This window comes from Labrus bergylta, chromosome 1 (genome assembly GCF_963930695.1).
Source record: "Labrus bergylta chromosome 1, fLabBer1.1, whole genome shotgun sequence".
Taxonomy (NCBI): Eukaryota; Metazoa; Chordata; class Actinopteri; order Labriformes; family Labridae; genus Labrus; species Labrus bergylta.
The window spans coordinates 8,296,676-8,317,616 of record NC_089195.1 but is presented as its reverse complement, the minus strand read 5'-3'; the positions used below and the strand labels follow the sequence as shown (position 1 = coordinate 8,317,616).

Below are 20,941 nucleotides of genomic sequence, written 5' to 3'. Positions count from 1 at the left end.
AGGAAGTAGAGCTAGTGAAAGACAAGGGGGTTCACATAATAAAATGTAAGACAGAAATAGACCCAACTTTCTTCAGACAATGCTCTCTGATGTAAGGAGGGGGTGTTTGGGGCTTTGGTGGTATGCTAATAACGTATTTGAATGGGAAATTTCCCCCCTGACAAAGGGGGAAAAGGATGAGAGGGGGATGGTGCCAAGAGAAAGATAGAGAAGAGGGGAGTCTTGGGGAAGAAAAAAAAAAAAAATTGGACAACCCGCGAGACTTTGGTGGGCGTGGTCACAGAGGCGAGGGCTTCCTGCTCGGCTGAACACGTGGTTCCGTGTCTGCCTCCCTTGCTTGTCTGTCAGTGTGTGAAGGTTTCCAGCCCTTCTCTCACTCCTCTCCACCTTCTTATCCTCCCATACGGCGCAGCAGAGCCTCTCCTCCCTTTACTCCATCCGCCTCCTCCGGCTCCTGCAGCACGTTTCCTCCATCTCTCTCCGACGGTTCCCGGGACTGCCGACAGCCAGGCCGCGGTCACTTCAACGTGTCTCGAGAGGGGGGAGTGTGTGTTTGTGTGTTTGTGTTTGTGCGTGTGTGTGTGTGTGTGTGTGTGTGTGAGAGAGAGAGTGTGTGTGTGTGTGTGAGTGAAAGTGTGTGAGGGCGGACAGTGCGAGTGAGTGAGTGCGTGCGTGTGTGCCGTGTTATTTCTTTCCCCGCTATCCCGCCTCGCTGTTCGGTCATGACGCTGGAAGCGATCCGCTACCGGGCCGGGGCTCTGCAGATCCTGAACCAGCTGCTGCTACCACACCAGACCGTTTACGATGAGATCCGCTCGGTGCAGGACGCGTACGAGGCCATCAAGTCCATGAAGGTAACGAATCCCTCTCACCTCACTCCCACCTCGAAGCCGAACCTGCATGCCCGTCGCTCCTGCGTTTATTCCCGTCGTGCTTGTGTGTGTGTGTGTGTGTGTGTGTGTGTGTGTGTGTTTTTTTTTGTCGGATCTTTTGTGCTCCAGCCGCTGCACGCATGTGTTGCCATATGCTCGCTGCCGTGCTCCCGCTGTCGGCCTGTATTTTTGTTTTGGATGCACCCAGAGCTCTCTCCCCCCCCGATCGTCTTTACCCTCCTAAAGCAAATCCTTTTATTTCGTTTTTCACATTTCCATGTGAAAGCGCGACAAACTGTATCCTCACACAGCAACCCACCCATGAAATATGCACCCCCTCCTCCTCCTCCTCCTCCTTTCTTTGGGAGAGATTATTGATGAATTATTAATGACCTTTGCCAGGGTTTTTTTTTTTTTTGTTCGCGTTTCGGTCTTGCTGCACTCAGTGACACCTCCGGCTCATTTCTCCCTCCAAACCCTGAATCACTGACAGAGAGAGGAGTTCAGAGTTACATCTTGTTCAAGTTCAGATGGGAACATTTTCAGATGTTCACTTTTTAGGGTAGAGCAGATATTTCACTCTTTTGTCTTCCTTGTTCCACACACAGAGCAGCTCCACTTTGATCCTGTGTGTGTGTGTGTGTGTGTGTGTGTGTGTGTGTGTGTGTGTGTGTGTGTGTGTGTGTGTGTGTGTGTGTGTCAGAGAGGAGGAATGTACCATACATAGGGAGGGTGATGTCATGATAATGGAGTCTAATGGCAGAGCAAGAAATTACTACAAGACTAAAATATATAGTGGATGGGATGGGATGGGGGGGGGGGATATTCTTCATGAAACTAGGATACAGCTGTGGTAGGTTAGAAACCAAAGAATCAGGACCACAGTGTGATGCTCACTTTTCCTCTTCCCCTGTTGTCCAGGTACGGGGCGCCCCCGCCATCGCCATCGTCGGCTGCCTCAGCCTGGCTGTGGAGTTGCGTGCAGGTGCCGGGGGTGACGACCCTGTGACCTTCATCAGGGAGTCTCTATGTCATCTGACTTCAGCCCGACCCACTGCAGTCAACATGGGCCGCGCCGCCCGTGAGCTGATGGAGTTTGCGGAGAACGAGAGCATGGAGAAGAACTCGGAGCAGCTGAGAGAAAGGTGGGCTGGTTAGAGGAACCATTCTTCACGCTTACATTAAAACCACTTAAGAGGGAGGTCTTCTCTTCAGGGTCAGTGTGCACAGGCAGAGAAGAAGATGTGGATCTTTCCCTTAATTTATTTTTTTGAAATGAGGATAAGATAAAATAAGACAAGGAAAGATCAAACTTTATTAATCCTTCAGGTTGCTCCAGCATTACAGTACAAAAGGTTCCCTCAAAAGAGCGTCAAATAAAAGTAAAAATAATAAAAACTACATCATCCTAAAGTTTATTACACAGATTGAAGTGGATGGGGGTGAAATTCAAAGAAACTGTCATTAAAACGAAATAATAAAGTTTTAACAAGAAGAGGTGTTGGGGAAAGTCGATACAGCAAAGTTTCACAATATTTTATGCAATGATATATCGATTCATGGCTGCAAAGTATCGACATTTTTATTACCGGTATATAAATAACAAATATGCTTTTTTAAATTGTAGTTGCTGAAGGGGCTGCACAGTTAAAACCTTTTTTGCAGTTATACAGATGTCCATACATGTTTGTGTTCAGTTCACTTTGATTAGACTCAAATACCAACAGCTCAGCTTGTGAGGAGCATGCAGCCGTTTACAGGCTTTGACTTTACTGTCACAGTGTTGCTCAGTCGGAGCGATGGACTCTGATTGTGTAGGAATAATTAAATTGAAGTGAAATTAAATAGACTGAGAAGTTTTTCTTATCTGACAAAACTGTTTTTGATTTAGTTTAATTTTGTGGACATATTATGCAGCTAAAAAAGTGAATTGCTATTCTCAACATATCTCAAAGTGGTAAAAATGTCGATAATATAAGAGAAGTAACAGAGTAAGATAAGTACACTAAGCAGGGTCTTATCCACCTTCCATAAAGTGATGCATGGGAATAAATATTTTTGCTTCTGGGCCTGCTTCTATTTAGTTCTTATGGTTCCCTCTGTGGTTTAACATTAGCCTTTTCTCTTATTTTGATGTGCTTGGATATGCTCAATTAAATAGCTCCAGCATATACTTCCGTTAAAAGCATCCTTCTGAGTTTGTGATACCTGGTAGTGCTGTTGATTGTTGATTGGCCGTGTTTTTTTACATTTTGGTCCCATTCCTCCCAAAGGTTTCACATAGATATGATCTGCTGGTAGCGGCTCGTGCAAAGATCAGTTAAAGGAAGTCTGTTAGTAAGTAAACAATGCTTACTGTAAAGTGAAGTGTTACAAGTAAACAAGTGTAAATGAAAACCTGAAAATCATGTGTTTTTACGTGTTTAGAAAACACATTTGCATTTGAAAAACATTTGTGAAGCCACACGGTGTGTTTAGTCAAACGGACACTTTGTGTGTTTTTACAGAAAACTCTGCAGGGCGTCTTAAAGGCACACAGTATTCCACCATGAAGCACTAAATGAATTAGCTGCTTGTGCTGATATAATTGTTTTGACATTGAATGGTAAGAGAGGAAATCATCTGAACACATGCTTTTCTTTGCATTCCTAGTTTGCTGCTGCTGTAGCACATCCTGATTCAACAGCAGCTGCAGGTGTCTGTTTGCAAAAAAGTTGTGAAAGTTAGCAGGCCACATGAAGGGTGAGAATTAGGAGGCCTGTGTGTACTCTACTTGTCTTAATGGTTTAATTCATGTGTGAGGATCACAATCAGTGGGAGAAAGAAAAACCTTCCACGTGTTGGTTTTTTCCAATGATTTTTTTGGGGGGGGGGCTTGTATGTCTTTCCTGTAGTGTAGTAAAGTGGGGAGAGAGTGGGGAACGATATGCAGCAAAGAGCCGAGTGTCCGAGTTGAACCGCAGCAGCCGCCCTCTTGCCCTTTTTTCATGTGGAGCATCATACTATATAACTGCTAGGCTATCCAGCGCCTCAGATGTGAGGTGTTACCTTGGTTTTGATGAAAAATGAGGCGTTAAGTTGCTCTTGTTCTGGAACCATTCATTCAACGTTGGCAGCACATTAACAGGTTTGTGTAAATGTCCCACCACTCCTGTCAAATCGTCCTTCTATTGAGTGACAGCGTCCAGGTCGGCCAGTCGGCTCCCCTTCGTCAGTGTTAACTTTTTTTAAGTAACATAACCTAAGATATCCAGAGAGAGCCGTGTTTTCTTCCTTCTTTGTCGAAAATAAACCGAAAACAACTTGCTAGTTATCGTTGACTAACGTCTGTTATCGTCTCTCTGGAGGAATGTTTTGCCTCCAGCTAAGCCCCGCCCACCAAAATGCATCACATTGTTTACTGACAGTAAAAGGGTCTCTATGTCGGACTGATGTATGGGCTCAGTAATGATTTAATTAAGGGGTCTGGTATCTGCAAAATGAACAGACATCAGTGTGTACAGCTTGATTGTAGGTTTCATAAAAAGTGTTTCGGTCATCATCGCAGCACCTGACATCATGCACAGCAGTTCCTGCCCTCTTTTCAACTCGCATCGTAATGATTCAGATCCGTTCTACAAAGAGAGTTTTATTCATTCTGTTGGAAAGAGAAGCCAGAGGTAGTTGATACCAGCTGACTGGCCCTGGTTTGAGAGGTCAGAACTGGTATCAGAAGAGAGAAAGTTGAATCAAGTCTTGATGTTTTGGGTGATTCAGACTTCCCTTTCCTTCTTTTGCAGCATTTGAAGTGCTTGGTAATGAATCTGTGGAGATAAAAATCACAGTGCAGTGGATGGGTTATGTTCTCTGTTCTGAGTTAATTATGTTTCACCGTGGTACAGGAAGTACCACAGAGTGTGCCTTTCTTTGTATGTTCCTAAGAATAAGCTTGTGCTGCGAGTGCACATGTTGTATTTCGTCTTGACACATGTTGGGACAGATGTTGTCAATCAGTAGTGATGTGAATATGAAACACAGGACTGAAAACACGAGTGGCTGCAGTAAAGTATTTCGTCCATAGAGCAGGAAAATTAGATTAATTTGAAGTTGTTGGGAAGATGAGGACATAAGGAAAAATGTGAGACAGCCACAGTGGAGGGTAAAGACCTACACAGAGTTAAACATGCAGCATATTGTCACTCCAGACTTGATGGACACATTAAGTCCACAGTGGCAGACGGAGCCTTTTCTCAATTCCCACCTCTTTTGGCCCCCCTCCTACAGTGTAATTGCCTGGATTGAAGACATGCTGGAGCGTGACGTCAATGACAACAGGAAGATCGGTAACTATGGCGCCCAGCACATCCTGTCTGGCGTCCCGAGGGACTCTGTGACGATCCTCACACATTGCAACACTGGCTCTCTGGCCACAGCTGGATACGGGACCGCACTGGGTGAGACTTGGAGCAGCGGGTGTGAATGAGAAAAGGGAGAGATGTTAAAATATTTGTTATTGCACTTTTAAGTGTCTTAATGACTCTGTTTGTGTGAAGGTGTGGTGCGAAGCCTCCACGCGCTGAGCAGGCTGAAGCGCGTGTACTGCACGGAGACCAGGCCGTACAACCAGGGATCCAGACTGACGGCGTATGAGGCGGTAGCAGAGGGAATCCCCGCTACACTAATTACAGACAGCATGGCAGCCCTCACCATGAGAGAAATGGACATAACAGGTTTGTGTTTGTGTGTGGTATCACGTTTCTTTAACCAGACTTTCCTCTTGTCTTTGCACTTACTCCCCGTCTTGTTGTATTCGCCCTCTCAGCTGTGGTGGTGGGTGCAGACAGGGTGGTTGCCAACGGAGACACCGCCAACAAGGTGGGCACATACCAGCTGGCCATAGCTGCAAAGCACCATGGTATTCCCTTCTATGTGGCCGCACCCAGTACGTCGTGTGACCTGAGCCTGGAGAGCGGCAGGGACATCATCATTGAAGTGCGCCCCCCTGAAGAACTCACCAGCATAAACGGAGTCCCAATTGCGGCCCCGGGTAAGAATTGTGGGAAGTTGAGAATGAGATGAGAAAAAGTCAGAAGCCGTTCAGTGGAGGACTCAGAGCAGGAAGAAAACATTTGAGGCTTTGAGAGACAGATGAGCCTGGCCCAGTTCCAGTGTCTGCCATAAGCTCCAAGTACTGGACCCTAACCGAGTTTTATTGACGTCACATGCAGCGCAAGTGCCAGAGAGAAGAGCTAAGAGTATCAGTGCCCCCTGCCATTGTTTATATAATTGAAATCCTGTGAACAGTGGAGAAGTCCCTCCAGATAGTCTGCAGAATGTGAGCAGGATGGGGTTTTTAAAAAAATGTCCCTGATCACTTTGCACTTAACTTTGCTCTTACATCAAGACCCTTGTGAGCCTTTACAGACCCATGGGTCGATTGTCTACAAGCTCTCAATAGAGGACGTTGTGTGCGTTAGTTGAGTTTGTTAGAGCTGAATTGAGTCATTTGATCTCTAATGATGTGACCAGAGCAGAGAGGTGCTCGGTGACATCACAGTAATTAAAAGCACAGTCGTTTAATGAGGTCGCTGGCCTCTGGAGAGCAGAATGTGTGCTTGTACATCACCTCTCCCTCTCTCTCTTTAACTTTCTTTAGGTGCTCTTCTCTGCCCTCCACATAGGAAGAGTACAAAACTACATTTATATCATTAGTGTTTTCATGTTTTTCTAAAAAATAACCAAACAAATTAAAAGGAATGAAAAGGTTTTTACCAACAGGTATAACCTGTTTGTGTCCGCGTGCCATAGAGTTCTGTAGTTTCCAAAAACCAACCAGTAGAAAATATCAGACATGAGGACTTCCAGTGTGCGCGGATGATATAGAACGTTTTCAGTAGCTCCGCCACTATCATTTAAAATACATCCCCCATTCATTGTGTATTGAAAGCTGATTGCACGCTGTGCTGGGAAACACAGCGACTCAGACCAGGCTGGCAGCGCTACTTTTTCCACATCTTTTCTCCCTCGTGAGGTCATAATCATCCATTTACAGAACATGGTGGTATATTGTTCTGTCGAGTGCTCTTTTGATTGAAATAGTCCTATATTAAAGTTAAAGAGTGACCAGCGGAGTCGGGCAGAGAGCTCGCAAGCTAGGATGCTTAACATCTGTCCCTGCAGGCTGAGAGCTCAGCTACCGTACTGTAGGAGTGCAAACTCCACAAAGTGAAAACAGACGGATCTAAAAGAGCGACACAGCTGCACAGAAACTGCACGTTGTAGACTTTGCTGAACACAATAGAAATCGTCAAACAGGAAGACGCTTTAAACTTTTTTTTCTCTCTCAGAGACCTTCAGAACCGTATATACCGGTGTGACTTATATTCTGGATTTTACAGTAACTGATGAACCATGAAATTAAAAATCCTCAAGTCACTGTTACGGTTAAATTCAAAGGTTAACATCATTTATAAACCAAATGAATAGCTTGATGCATGTATAGATTGTTGAAATAAAAGGCTGTGCCGTTACTCTTTAACCATTTCACTCACTCTCCACTGTTTCCTCCAGGTATCGAGGTGTGGAACCCGGCCTTCGATGTGACCCCTCACCAGCTCATCACAGGAGGCATCATCACAGAGCTGGGGGTCTTCCTCCCCTCGGAGCTCCAAGCAGCACTAACCGGCCGCCTCACTGCCCTCTAAAGCCACTCAGCCCCTCCTGCTGGTCCGTGTGCGCCACTGCACCTTAATGTCACACACCTCGAAGACACTCATTACATTACAGAACACACTCGCAGACAAGGTTGTGCTTTATTTAAATCTGTGTCGCCGCACAGTCACTGTTTCATGTCAGTGGTGCACGCAGAAGAACATATATTCTTCAGTCTGTCGCTCACACACACACACACACACACACACACACACACACACACACACACACACACACACACTGCAGGGAGTCGACATGTGCAGTCTCCCCTTTCTTTGATGCCCCTCTTATTATTTCATGATTCACATTTCACCTAAGTTTTCCATTCTGTCTTTCATTTTCTCCGTCTTAACGGCTACTGCGACAAGGATAAGTGCTCAGCTGGTATCAATCCCATAAATTCTATTTGGCGCTCAATTTTTATGAATCCAAACCGAGGTGACTTTTAGGGCCTCTTCAGCTATAGATACAAAAACATCCAAAAAAGTGGCACGACAGATGTTTTTTACTTATCATTTCCAAGTAGTGATTTCTATCAGCCGTGATTTATTGAATGCTGCTGCTACCGACTTGTAAATAGAAATGTCCTTGCTGGTAGTGTGTACATATGTAGAAAGGTTACCCCCTGCTAGTCAAAGGAACCGCTAATTCAACCAAAAATGTTGGTTATTTCAAATTAAAGTTGATATCCTAAAATGTTATATTAACATTTAATTTCTTTCATGACGTGTAGAAACCTTTCTTGGAGGAGTAATCCAAATTTGTAGCGCATACATTTTTCTCGATCAGAAATGTTCAGTGCCGTGATGAATCGTACTTGACTCTCACATTTCACACTAAGTGACAAAAAAAACTCCAACAAGTGGAATTTATTGATCAGTCCTCTTAGTCCTCTTTACTCAGCTGAAGCCTACGACGGTACCCAGCCGTGTTTGTGTCCTTGTTTGCACCTAGCTATGTGCAGTTTAAATGTATCATGCTACACTTGTATTCTCATAATATTCTTATATAAACATATGAATATAACTTTACATATTTCAGCAACACACATATATTCACCACACTGCACAGCACACGATGTAAGAATGAACAAAAAAAAAACAAATCTTAGGGGGGAAACGTGTCATCATTGCCAAAGCAGCTTTTGAGCGCGCTCAGAGGTCTGATTGGCTGTTCCACTTGTAATACAGACATTACTATTAAAGGAATAGTTCACCCCAAAATGAACGTTTGGTTATCTGCTCACTTGCATGTCAGTTTGGACTTAAATCTGTGCAAGTAAAAAAAAAGACAAAGTTGTCATCGTACATGTCGAGTTTAAAGTTATTTTTGGGGCATTTTTACCGTTAATGGATAGGACAGGTGAAGAGAGACAGGATGTGTTGGAAGGAGAAGGAGGGGGGTGACGTGCAGAAAAGGGCCGAGGTCGGAGTCAAACCCACAGCAACTGTACATGGGGCGCACAACATAACCGCCAACATGTGTCCGATATATACTGAATGGTTTTTGAATATGAAATCAATGGTCATATCTCGATATATCTTCATTTGCTAAAGCACTCTGCTTGTAACAGAAGAGGGCGTCAGCTTCACTACGACACAGATCAAGCTAACATGAATCTTTTTCTATGAACGACGTCATGTAATGTGACAAACTGAACTATCACTCTACTCTTAAGTTTCCACTTTTAGCTTCTTTAAGCTTTTTGTTTTGGTTGTATAGCCCACAGCTGATAACATATCTGGCAGCTTTTAAACAAACGTTATGATACTCACTCTGCACCGAACAGCCGACAGGGTAGAAACTAACTCGTGAACATGTTGGAGGCATTTAGCGACTTAAGAGCCACTAACCTCAGGATTTAGTAGAGAGCTGAAATGAGAGTAGATGTTTGACTTTCATCCGTCAGTTGGGCTCAAACATGACTCCAAACGAAGCGTTATGTTGGTTTGTGCCCGGAGGGTGTGTAAAGAGGAAACTGCCAGCTGTCATGTCCTCCTTAACGAGTCTTTAAGGCGGTAATATGTCAGTTTTCTGTTTACAGTTTGTTGCGCTGCCCCTAAGTGATTGAAAAGGTCAAATACATGGAGGTTTAAAGAGCCACAGGGTTGATGTTATGCAGATGTTTGAAGTTTTCCAAAGAAAACCTAACGTCATTTTTGTGAGACAGTGGTTTGAAATGTGGTCAAAGGTCACGCACACGTTTAAAAAAAAAAAACTTTGATGCACGGGTGAGCAATAGATGTCTTCAGGTCTCTATTTTGGGACGAACTATTCCTTTAAGATAAGTGGCGCTCTTATCCACGATATCCTTCTGCAGAAAGCTTTGTGACTCGCAGTCCAGATCAACCAACAATCAGAATGTAATATTCAACTGGGATGAACACGCTCTCGTTAGGGGCCGTCATCAGAACAGACCTCACTGTCACTTCTGCCTTTTTGTGCTTTTGACCAGAATGTGTTTCGACTGTTTGGACTCGTAACTCAAATGTGTTCCCTCCGCACCGACTTCCAGACCATCAGACTACTTTTAGGATCACATGAAGGAATTCTCTTTTATTGGCTGAGACCGTTTCTCTCTTCTTCTTCTTCTTCTTCTTCTTCTCTTGGTGGTGGCAGACAAGGGCCATAGTGCAGATGTTGTATATATGCAAACACCCTTCACTGATTTAAAAATCTAATCATCATTGACCGATCATAATCACAACCCTTTTTTTTGATGCCCCAATTTTTCAAACAACCAGACAGCAACTTAGAATTTACCTGAAACCTGTAGACTGTTACGAAGTGTTAAAAAAAACAGAGATTGAACTCCTGATCAGGGTCAATTGTCACCCCCAGGTTTTATCTGTGAAAGGTGAAAAACTAGGTTCCTGTAGTTTCATCACCTGGCCAGTGATCATACAACCAGTTTGTTCTTTTGAGGATCTATAAAAAGTCCCAGAAGTCTCGTCTTTAATACTCTTCTCTTGCTGTTCTGAATGTTAACACTGCTCACTGCCTTACAGGTGCAGCACCAGTATAGCTCACCGGTTATATTTTGCGAGACAGCAGCAGCCTCAGTCCTTCATTTCTTCACCCTGGTTCATTACATCCCAGTGCGCATTTTCTGTTTATAAGAGAGAGAGAGAGTGGGGAACGACACACGAGATTCAAACCCAGTTCCCCTTTGCTTTGCTTGGAGAGCTTCAGCCTGCGTACATTGGGTGTGCACACTCACCACTAGGCCACTGGTGACCCCATTGAAAAGATGTTTAACAAACGAGTATGGCCACCATCGGAAAGTCGTTCCAAAGTGAACGTTTTTTTAACGACTATTTTGAAGACGTTGGTTAAACGTGCAGGGCATCACAGTCACCAACCAAATAAAGACGTGATGGTCGGAGTCAGAACACCACCACTTACCACCGTCAGCCACTGATATCCCTTCTGAACTATTAGACATTAGCTCTCAGCCTCTACCTGCACGTCTTCTTTTTTCCTTTTTTATGTGAGCATGTTTAGCACGTCCCTTCATGTCGTCTCTGAACTGTTTTGTTACCTTCACACAGCCCGGGGAGAGAGGGTTAGGCCTTTTTATGTTTATCTCCGCGTAAAGGGAACCAAGCAGTGCAAAAGGTTTTGGTGAAATACCGCTAAAATCATCTTCTATATCACACATTCAATGCTTAAATGAACAGATTATCAACATTTTAAGACAAAGCAGGGTCTGCTCATCGATTTAAACCAGTTGTCAAATGTCAACTTTACAACCGCGGTTTAGTGCTCACTGGGATGTAGCCAGACGACGATCTCAACAAGCTCACAGACACGTGGTGAAAATCTCATTGGATAACTCCTGATGATGTTTTAGTATCCTGATTCTCATCTACCTTTCTGATCATTCATCAGTGCATCAGCTGAAGGTTCATGTTAGCTTTCCAAAAAGGTGAATCTGAAGGCGCATCATGAGACACTTAAACCAACAAAGAGAGAGGTTTGACAGCCATAAAGAAACCTGTCTGTAACCTGGCCCTCAGGTTGTTGAGGAAACATGAAGATGGTTAAAGTAATGGACAGTGGCATGATCTTTTAAATGAGGAAATAAGTGATTGGGTGTCTCAAATTTCATGTACACATCACGTCCAGGCAGCCAAAGCCGACATAACATTGAGGAATCATCATGGCTGACTATTTTGTTCTTTGTTCAGTGAGCTTGATGAGACAGAGTTCAGAGGTCTGACCACTACCCCCCCCCCCCTTCTGACCCCACACACTGCCCTTGTAGGCCTTTATCCTTCATTTTTCTAAATAGACAGAAATACACAGCAGTCCAGTGAAAACACCTTTAAATAAAGCTGAATATCCTTAATAACCACTGCAGTATCAATACTATCATCATCCATATCCTGCTGTATTATAAGCTTGCTTCTCTCTTGTGTTTCTTCTTCTCCCTGTTTGTCCTCTACCCACCCGTTCAACTTTGACTCACTAAGATGCTACACACGAGCATAAAGGACACTTGTATGTATTAGAATTTTCTTTGTTTTGTTTTGTGCAGTCTTAAGTCTTTACGTGTTTGGGGGCAAGTTTAGACATTGTTCCAGACATATGTAGCAACTTTTGTGGCCGTCAGACTCGCCACATTTAATTTCTTTCTATATTCTCAAAAGGTACGAGTTTGATTTAGTTTTGTCTGTGCATCATGATTATAACTGTTTGGCTGTGGTTTGTTGTTTTATTTAATTGCATTGTGATTCCTTGTGACTAGGCCATTAGTACACCACACTGAGGAGGCCTCCTCAACCATACACACTACCTCTCCGTCAGCCTACACGGACTCAAACACTGAAATGCATGATCACGAGCACTCAACGTGCAAGACTACAGCAGCACACATTGACGGATGGCAGGCAAAAAAAAAAAAAAAAACCTGGATTAAATTTCTCCACATCTCACTAAATCCAATGTGTCATAATTTGTGGCGGTGGTGCTTTAAGTTCGCCAAAAGTAGCCTAGGTTTTAGGCGAGTACGTTCTGTTGGGTTGCAGCTGAATTGTTTCTGCGTTACAAAATGTTTTTTACTCCATGCTTTAGAACCAGCAGCAATATAGTACTGTATTTCAAAATATGTTCAACTAACCCATCCTTGAGACGCCCGACACACTAATGGTCTGGTGCCAAAGCTCAGCGCTGCTTGCCATGAATTTCCCACATTGATTTCATGAACCAAACCGGGTGCTTGTGTATTATTCTCTCAATCATTACTATGGCCTGCAATTACCATGGAAGGAGTGTTGTTCAGATGGCCTCTTTAAGTGCAAGTATGTTATTGTTGTTATTGATAATCACTTGATCTGGGTTTATTTTGTAACATGGTGTGGAAATAGGTCAAAACTGGATTTTTTTATATATACGTATATGAATATAACGCTGTAAAGTGCAGTCATGAATTACAAGATTTTCTCTTTCACCTCAAAACAGTTAAAAAATAAAACCACAATGAAAAGAGTTTTATTTTCTGTCTCCAACTCAATGCAACAAAGGACTGAGAAGCACTCTGCCAAGTGTCAAAAGAGTGATACACATTATTTTTGTGTAAACTGTATGAATATTAAGTTACAAAAACATGTACATCTTTTACATTTGTTTAATATTTTCTAAACACATCCACTGTAGTACAGTATTACAAATATATAAACATTGGAAATAACATAACAATTTATATCAATATTAAATCACAGAAAAACAAACCACACAATTTAAAAAAAGGATGGGTCTGCTAATTTGGAGGATACAAATGTGACAGTTTTTGTCAATTTCTTTTTGGTGAGGTTTTCAATAGTGGATAAAAATATTTTCCAATCTGATTTTTAAACGTACAGATCCCTGAAGTCTCAAAAAGTAAAAAAAAATATATATCTTTTGCGCACAATATAATTATCTTGATCGCAAAAGATGAAAATATGTTTTAGTTTATTTTTTCACTGTTAGGGGAATTCAGTGTCTCCGTAAAAACCGATAAAGGAGGGTAACATTGTGATTCGCCCTCCATACCAGTAGGTGGCGGAGGGAGCACAAGTCGTTCTTTGCCGATCGCCAATAAACCTCAAAGAAGAAGAAGAAGAAGAAGCTTTTGTATTTCTGCTTAGCAAAAATGGCTCAAGGATCAAAAAAGTTTAAAGCTCAGCGGCCAGGAGCCTCCAAGAAATCCCAACAACACAAACAGAAAGGACCGAAGAAAGGAGGTACGTGTTTAAGAACTAAGCCCGTTGTCCGACGAGTTTCTAGAAACCATTTTTAATCCATAAATATCTTCACCATGAGAGAGCCTCATGGAAACAGCTGACCACGCTGTGGCTCATGTTTGATTACTGAAACAGATAATGATCTGTAACGTGGACCACCATCAGTTCAATGTTGTTTTCCAAGACAAACAGTAACATTTTTCTTTTCTTTGTAAAGGGAGGGTCATTGCGCCTAAGAAGACTCAAGTTGTTGAGCAACAGAAGCTGAAGAAGGTGAGGAAACGTTTCATGACAACAGCAGGGTTTGAATAGTCTCGGCTCTTAAATGTTGATATATAAATACTGACTTTAACTGATTACTTATCTGAAATGTGACCTTCTCTTCTCCTTCTTAAAGGGTTTAGAGGTCGCCATCAGGAACAAGATTGAGCAGGAGGTGACCCACAAGGCAAGCTTATCCCTCCACAAGTCACTGAGTGTGGTCAAAGGGGCTGAACGTAAAGACAGGCCGGGAGAAGCCCGTCCAGGAACCAGCTCCAAATAACACCTGATGCACACCTGCACACCTTCAGGCCTGAGGCTGGATGTGCTGAATTTAAGGGCTTACTCAGTGAGCCTCACTGACCTCATGACTCAGTTTTAAGAGTCATGCCAGCTCCCCAGTTGTTTTTATTCCTGATGTTTTAGCTGACGTCAGCATATTAATATAGCTAAAACCTTTCTTGTATATGTACCAATTTCAGTTTTTCAATGAAAAGGGATCTGTATATGTTAAATGAACAGACATTCTGGATGTGATTTGTAGATGGGCCTTTGTAATAACATAAACCTCTATTGACCCTCGTTGAGTGTCTGATGTTTTTTTGTTTGTTGTTAAATTCAGATTGAAAACAAATACATGAAAAACTACCTTTTGGGGTTTTGTGTCATTTCTTCTTGTTTTTATGTGGAGACAAAATGTTTTATTCCACTTTTTCAAAAGCTGTGATGTGTAGTATTCTAGGGCTGTATCGGTGTATTCGTTTAACATCAATATCAGGCCTGTCGACGGACATCAGCCCATCTTCAAGTAATGTGGCACGCACTGACGCCAGGAGCCGATGTGACGAGTTGTGCCGCAAACGTGAAAGTAACTTTCAGCAGTGTGTCTCTGGGACAGTTCAAGAGGAGGGACTACTAACAACACAACAACATTTGAAGAGTAGACACAGAAAACGACAACCTTGGAATGGCTGAATTCTTAATTTAAACATTGTTTTTGGTATCAAACCTGATTATCACAATCAGTGCATTTCTAATATAATCACTTTATAAAAGATGTTTCAATGTTCACATTTATAAAGAGAAACACACATGAATAAAGAGAACCCTAGTGAGGGCAGGGCTAAAAATAATAAGATGAAAATAATTCTCATATCCTGTAAAAAGTACATTATTGTCAAAATAGTTACAAGAAGATAGCATAGCTTCTGTAACAAAGTCAATCCATTTCTCCCACTTTAATTCCCTTTTTCATGTTTGTGTTTTCATTTTTTGGAATTGAGCATGTACATAACAAGAGCATTGGGGCTAGAAAGCCTAATGTTGGACACCATGCTGTTGCCCTATTGCTCCCTGTTTCCAGGGGAAGTCTCTTCCTCAGACAAAGAGACAGTGTTTAACTGAGTAATTCCTCAGGACAGCCTGATCATTCATAAGACCATCATTTAAGCAACGGACTGTGACAGCGAGCTCTCAAGCACTGAACTTATGTGGTGTGTTATTAAAAAAAAAGACCACAAAGGGGATTTTATTGTATGAGGTATTTATTTAATACCTGTGTAAAATGTAGCTTATTCAATCCAGAGATTCAGTGAAGCTTTATAATGATGTTTCTATGAGACTTCTTCATGTGTCTAGCTAACTACTACAAGCTGCCTGAACAAAAACAACAAGCATAATGCTCACAGTGCACAAGCACAGACAATACAATCACACTGAAAAAACCACTGGTTAAAACAAGTCATGAAATACAATCAGCATGTCTAGCAGTACAGATACATAAGCACTTATGTCTTAAGCAGGTCTAGTGTAATAATCAGCATGCTTTCAGATAGCTCGAATGGTGTCCATGCACTGAATGGAGCGCAGGAACCTGGGGAAGGAGTCTTTGGCCATCAAATTGTAGATTCTCTGCTGTGCTGTGTTGAATGTGTCGGCACCCAGAGAGTCCATCACACCCAGCAGAGCCTCCCGGGTCTCAGCATCCAAGTTCACCTGAGAAGAAAAACATTGTCTGTAGAAGCTTGTTACCTCATTATCCTGACTGTGTCACCAAATCCCATTCTTTATTTCTACAAGTTATGCTCAGGGTTCTTCCTGTCTCAGCGCTCTGTGTTACATCACACTCTTTTCTCCACTGACCTCCTGCGGGGCGTTAGGGTTGATGAACTGGCTGTAGATGCTGCTGCCCTTGGTCTTCTTCAGGTGTAAGGGAGAAACCCTGTAGTCCTCACAGGCCAACCAAAACTCCAGGTTCTCTTCACTGAACTCTGAGCGAAGGAACCCACGAAACACCTGCAGACCACCTGGGAGAAATATGAAAGGAGGAAGGAAGAGAGAAGAACAAATCAGAGAGAGGAAGGAGGATGAGACACAATCAGTGTCACTGTGGAGAAGAAGAAAAAGAAAGCTGCAAGCAAATAAAATCACTTATGGATCCAGTATCACTTCTTCCTCGAGGTGCTGTTATGGAAAATGGCTTAAAAACGGACAGCCGAAAGCTTAAAAATGTTAAAAATATATTTAAAAAGTATCATTTAGTGTCTCGTTTTTTATTTAGGTGTAAAACTAGCAGAGTGTATCTTCAAAGTCAAAGTCAACTTTATTGTTAATTCCAAAATATGCCAGACATACAGTGGAATCGAAATTGCGTTTGTCTCCGTCCCGCTGTGCAATACAACCAAAATAAGGTAAAATAAGATAAAATAAAATGAGGTAAATATAAGATAAATAATATTTACAGTAATAAATTCTTTAAGCTATGCAAGGACATTCATTTATATGCACAGTTTGATACTTTTTTTCACATTATTATTTGAGCTTTTCGGCCTTCATTTGATTGGACAGACTTAGAGAGATAGGGAGTGTGGGGAGCGAGAGTGGAGGATGGCATGCAGCAAACAAGATCAGGATCGGGAGTCAAACATGCAACCAGATATGAAGCCTTCACGCAACAGTGGCTTAAACGTTGTGAAAGAGTGTTACGCAGGGGTGTGTCCACACTTTTTGGTATGGGGGGGGGGGGGGGGGGGGGGGGGGGGGCACTGACTTATACGCAGGTGGCATGAGGTTTTCATAGGACATACAACTGAAAGGCATTTCCTGTGTATGATGTCTTTAAAAAGGTAACAGTAAAAACAGGCTGATACCAACTCCACCACAAAGATCAACTGGAAAGACACAATTCATGAAATGTATGATATGGAGAAAATAACACATAGGATAAGGAATTTAGGCGCCTACTTTGAGTCACGATGAAGATAATAACTAACACTGATTTAATATTGGGGGGGATAAAATTAAAAAAAATACGTTTGAACAAAGAAGTAGATGTGCGTGTACTTGAGGACTGGACTCTCGCTAGAAACAGGTGAAGAACACAAAGACAAAAAATAAACACTATAAGAGTAGAACAAACAAAACCCAGTTTGTCTTTAATCTCTTTTTTTTATTCTATTATTCATTTTTGTGTTCATCTGTTTTGTTGCTTTTATTCACCTTTTTCTCATCTCTCTTTCTCCTCTCTTTTCTGTTCTGTCTTAGGATGAGCTACCAGAAGTTTACATCCATGTCTGTGTAGAAAAATGTACTCATGCTTCCATATCCTTTTGATTCTCATCAAATGCAAATGTACTTACGCTCGTTCTGACCTTAATGTTTACAGTCTATGGTATGTCAAAATGTAAAGTCATTAAAAAAGCTGCAAGCAAACTTCTGCACATCAAAAATACATGTATTAACAACATGTTAGTGTTGGTCACTTCCTGGTTAAAGATTAGTTCACTGATGGCATTGGTTAGAATTGGTTTGTAATATAAAATAACGTCATCAAAGTTATCAGCATCTATTTAAGTCTGTTTCTTAAACATCTACTAACAGCTTTAACTTATTAATCTGATTAATTTTGATCAGAGTTTTTTAATAGTTACTAGTTCTTTTAAGATATAAGTAAAACGCTACCCACAGTGCATGCTCAACACTGCACTGTTTTTTAGCCATACTCCGTAACAAATGTTGAAAACCAGAAAACACAGCCTGCAACATCAGCAGAATTTCAACAATCGTTCTTCTACATTGTCCCAGGATGCACCTGCAGCATGCACAGCACTAAAAGCCCTAAACACAAGGAGCTAAATTAGATTCTTTTCTTTGTAATAAACCTGTACTTTCCCTGCTCTGAAATGACCACAGTTTCTCTGACAACTTCTTGCAGGTGTTGTAGTCAGACTGAAAATGCATTAAAAACTCTTACTTCTGTTGTTGAGCAGAGTCTCCAGGTCCTGGGGAGCTTTTCCACCGTGAACCCTGAAAATAAAAAGAGGAAAAGTGAAACATGTACCTTCATTTTGATAACTGGATGATGAGTGGATTAACTACGTATTTATAATTTTTAAAAAGGCTTTCGGCAGGTTTACTTGTGCTTGTGATGTGGCTCAGCCAGATGGCTTAACTTCACCCGCATCTCCTTTGCCCTGATGAAGTCAGAACAACAAGTATGATGTCAAACAAAATGTGCAAACACTAAATCATTCTTTCACACAGAAAGTACATTGTCCCAGTTTGATACTTACTTCTCCAGGCATGAGGAGAGCCCTTTACACATCGATGCCTTTACTTTGAGAAGACCTGCACAGAGAAAATAAGCCAATTGAACTATAATGGATGTCAGCGTTTCAGTAAGCCAGTCTGACCCCCAAACTACAGCGTGCTGCTCTTATACCTGTTTGCTTTCTGATGTGTCTATCTGTCCCTTTCTGACCAGCAGGTGTGAAGACCGCGGCTGACAAGAGGTGAGAACATCTGAATGAGAGAGGGGGTGTACGTGCCAAAAGCCATACAAGGCTTGTCAACAGGTAACACAAAGGCAGACTTTACATATAATAGACAAGTTAAAGCAAGAGGGCCTCTAATGTGTTTGTGTGTGTATGGTCAGGGATCATTAAGAGTCCATAAAGGAAGTCATGAACACAACCTTGGCCGGTTTTTCCTGAATGGATATCACAAGTGATGATGGAGGAGCAGGTGCAGCTGGGGAGAGAATAAACTGCAGGGCAGAGAAGTGAGAAGAAGAAGACTTGGCAAGATCAGATAAAACATGCACAACATTTTTAAGATTACCTTTTGATTTTTTTGTGTGTGCTATTTTGCCTTGCTCTTTATTTTGCCGATGTATTGTTCATTTATACTTTGTTTTTAAACCTCTCGTGTGGCTCTCTGCAGTCAAATCATCTCAAAATATGATATGTATATCACATAAAGACGCCCTGAAAGACATGCTGTTCAAGACTCTGTGATTGTTGTGTGTGTTTCTGGTTGACAGTACTAAGTCAGGGATGCAGCTTCAGACCACAAAAAGCCTCAATTCACAATTTCTCTGCAGACTGGTAAAAAAAAAAAAATGTCAAAAAAGAGCATGACCCTCGCAGTACAATGTGTTATTGTATGTTATTATAAGGGAGACACTGCTGTAGTTTTACAGCGCATCTTAAGGGAAAGGATAACACACGGTGAATGTTAATTAAAGGTGCACTATGTAGATTTGGTAGTGAAATTTAAAGTTGGAGAAGTGAAACAATTCTATGCTTTATTTTCTGAACTAAATACACAAACTTTGCTCAAAGGGAAAAAATGGGTCACTGGAACATTGTTTGAAGCTAAAAAGCTACAAGAGTTATTGTCCCCCACCATAACTTTTGAAGCATTTAATCTAATCTAAGTGTTACAGGGACCAAATTTTCCTCTGAGGACAGTTTGTGTATAGAGTTATGATCATATACCACAGAATCTGTACACTTCTCCAATTTCCATTTCTCTACCAAAAGTACATAGTGCAACTTTAAAACATGTATCTGTAAATGTCATCTACAACATCTCGATTAACACGGCCCTAATTTATATAAATACACCACTAATCACACGTCCAGAAGCCTCCTTGCGGCCCCTCACAACAGCAGCAGCGCCTCTCCTGTCCGCCAACAGAAGTGCAAAAGCTTACAGCACCTGGTATTCCCAGGCGGTCTCCCATCCAAGTACTAACCAGGCCCGACCCTGCTTAGCTTCCGAGATCGGACGAGATCGGGCGTGTTCAGGGTGGTATGGCCGTAAGCGAAGATTGAACTGACAAAGAAACTATTTAAAGATGTGGCAGCCTGTGGTGGTCATATTTCGTGAATCTGGCTGATTTTGTGTGTTTTCTGTGCGCATAGGTTTAATATGTGCGCACAAAATGTTCACTTCTGCGCATTTGTTTTGTTTTCTTACTTATGGGGACTTCAGGGCCCTGTTGTTTGGTCTTGGTTTTATTGGTATTACCCACAGTCCATGGCATTACCTTATTTCCCCCAATATAATGATCTTTTGCGCAGAAAAATCCTAAACAAATGAAATGTCCACTTTTTGGGACTTTAGGGGCTCCTTCACGATGCAGTTAAAACCGATTATTTTGGCTTTACATTAATAAGTTTAAAATTATATATAATTATTATTTAACTTTTATTCACTGCACTGAAAGTGTTATGTTTACATGTGTAACACCTACAGGTGTCACATTTAAGTGACTATTTTATGCCCCTTGCTTTGTTGTAAACATTAGTTCCTACCTGTCACTGTTTCCAGAGGGACGGTAATGAGTGTGACAGTGTAGAGTAGCTTGTAGCATGCTGCATACACTGCTGTAGTGACCGCGGAGGGGCTCTGTGCTGTGTAGGCGACTGTCGTCCCGTAGTGGTGTCCATGACATGTGAATAAATAAATGTTGAAGAGATACTGCAGCCCACTTATTACCCACAGGAAGAAGAAGTGGAGGTTATTAAACAACTAAAGATGGAACAAAATGAGGAGTAATAATAAGCTCAGTCTGACGTCATTATCCTCTCCAAACCGAAAAGCTTT

At 42.0% G+C, this 20,941-nt stretch overlaps 3 protein-coding genes and 1 non-coding gene across 5 annotated transcripts; 2 read left to right on the top strand and 2 right to left on the bottom strand.

The window, feature by feature from the left end:
* The first annotated feature begins 289 nt into the window (after positions 1 to 289).
* On the top strand, positions 290 to 13,053 carry mri1 (methylthioribose-1-phosphate isomerase 1). Its single transcript, XM_020655705.3, has 6 exons — positions 290 to 854; positions 1,794 to 2,017; positions 5,136 to 5,305; positions 5,405 to 5,581; positions 5,674 to 5,898; positions 7,422 to 13,053. Exons 1-6 carry the CDS (start codon positions 723 to 725, stop codon positions 7,553 to 7,555), a joined length of 1,062 nt encoding a protein of 353 aa, XP_020511361.1. The 5' UTR covers positions 290 to 722; the 3' UTR covers positions 7,556 to 13,053.
* A 577-nt stretch (positions 13,054 to 13,630) lies between these two features.
* On the top strand, positions 13,631 to 14,700 carry c1h19orf53 (chromosome 1 C19orf53 homolog). Its single transcript, XM_020655728.3, has 3 exons — positions 13,631 to 13,789; positions 14,007 to 14,062; positions 14,187 to 14,700. The coding sequence occupies exons 1-3, from the start codon at positions 13,699 to 13,701 to the stop codon at positions 14,331 to 14,333; spliced, it is 294 nt and encodes a 97-aa protein (XP_020511384.1). The 5' UTR covers positions 13,631 to 13,698; the 3' UTR covers positions 14,334 to 14,700.
* Positions 14,701 to 15,580: 880 nt separating this feature from the next.
* si:ch211-196h16.12 (regulator of G-protein signaling 5) lies at positions 15,581 to 20,933 on the bottom strand. 2 transcript variants are annotated; one of them, XM_065953003.1, is made up of 7 exons: positions 20,650 to 20,933; positions 18,771 to 18,850; positions 18,622 to 18,676; positions 18,466 to 18,522; positions 18,303 to 18,355; positions 16,193 to 16,356; positions 15,581 to 16,045 (listed from the first exon to the last, which is right to left on the bottom strand). In XM_065953003.1, the coding sequence occupies exons 1-7, from the start codon at positions 20,787 to 20,789 to the stop codon at positions 15,878 to 15,880; spliced, it is 717 nt and encodes a 238-aa protein (XP_065809075.1). In that variant the 5' UTR covers positions 20,790 to 20,933; the 3' UTR covers positions 15,581 to 15,877. The 2 variants fall into 2 exon arrangements, with proteins under 2 accessions (XP_065809075.1, XP_065809080.1); XM_065953008.1 differs by lacking the exon at positions 18,771 to 18,850 and having other exon boundaries at positions 15,582 to 16,045; positions 20,650 to 20,718.
* LOC114921489 (5S ribosomal RNA) lies at positions 20,039 to 20,157 on the bottom strand. Its single transcript, XR_003809784.1, has one exon. It is a non-coding gene; the product is annotated as a 5S ribosomal RNA (ribosomal RNA).
* Positions 20,934 to 20,941: the final 8 nt, after the last annotated feature.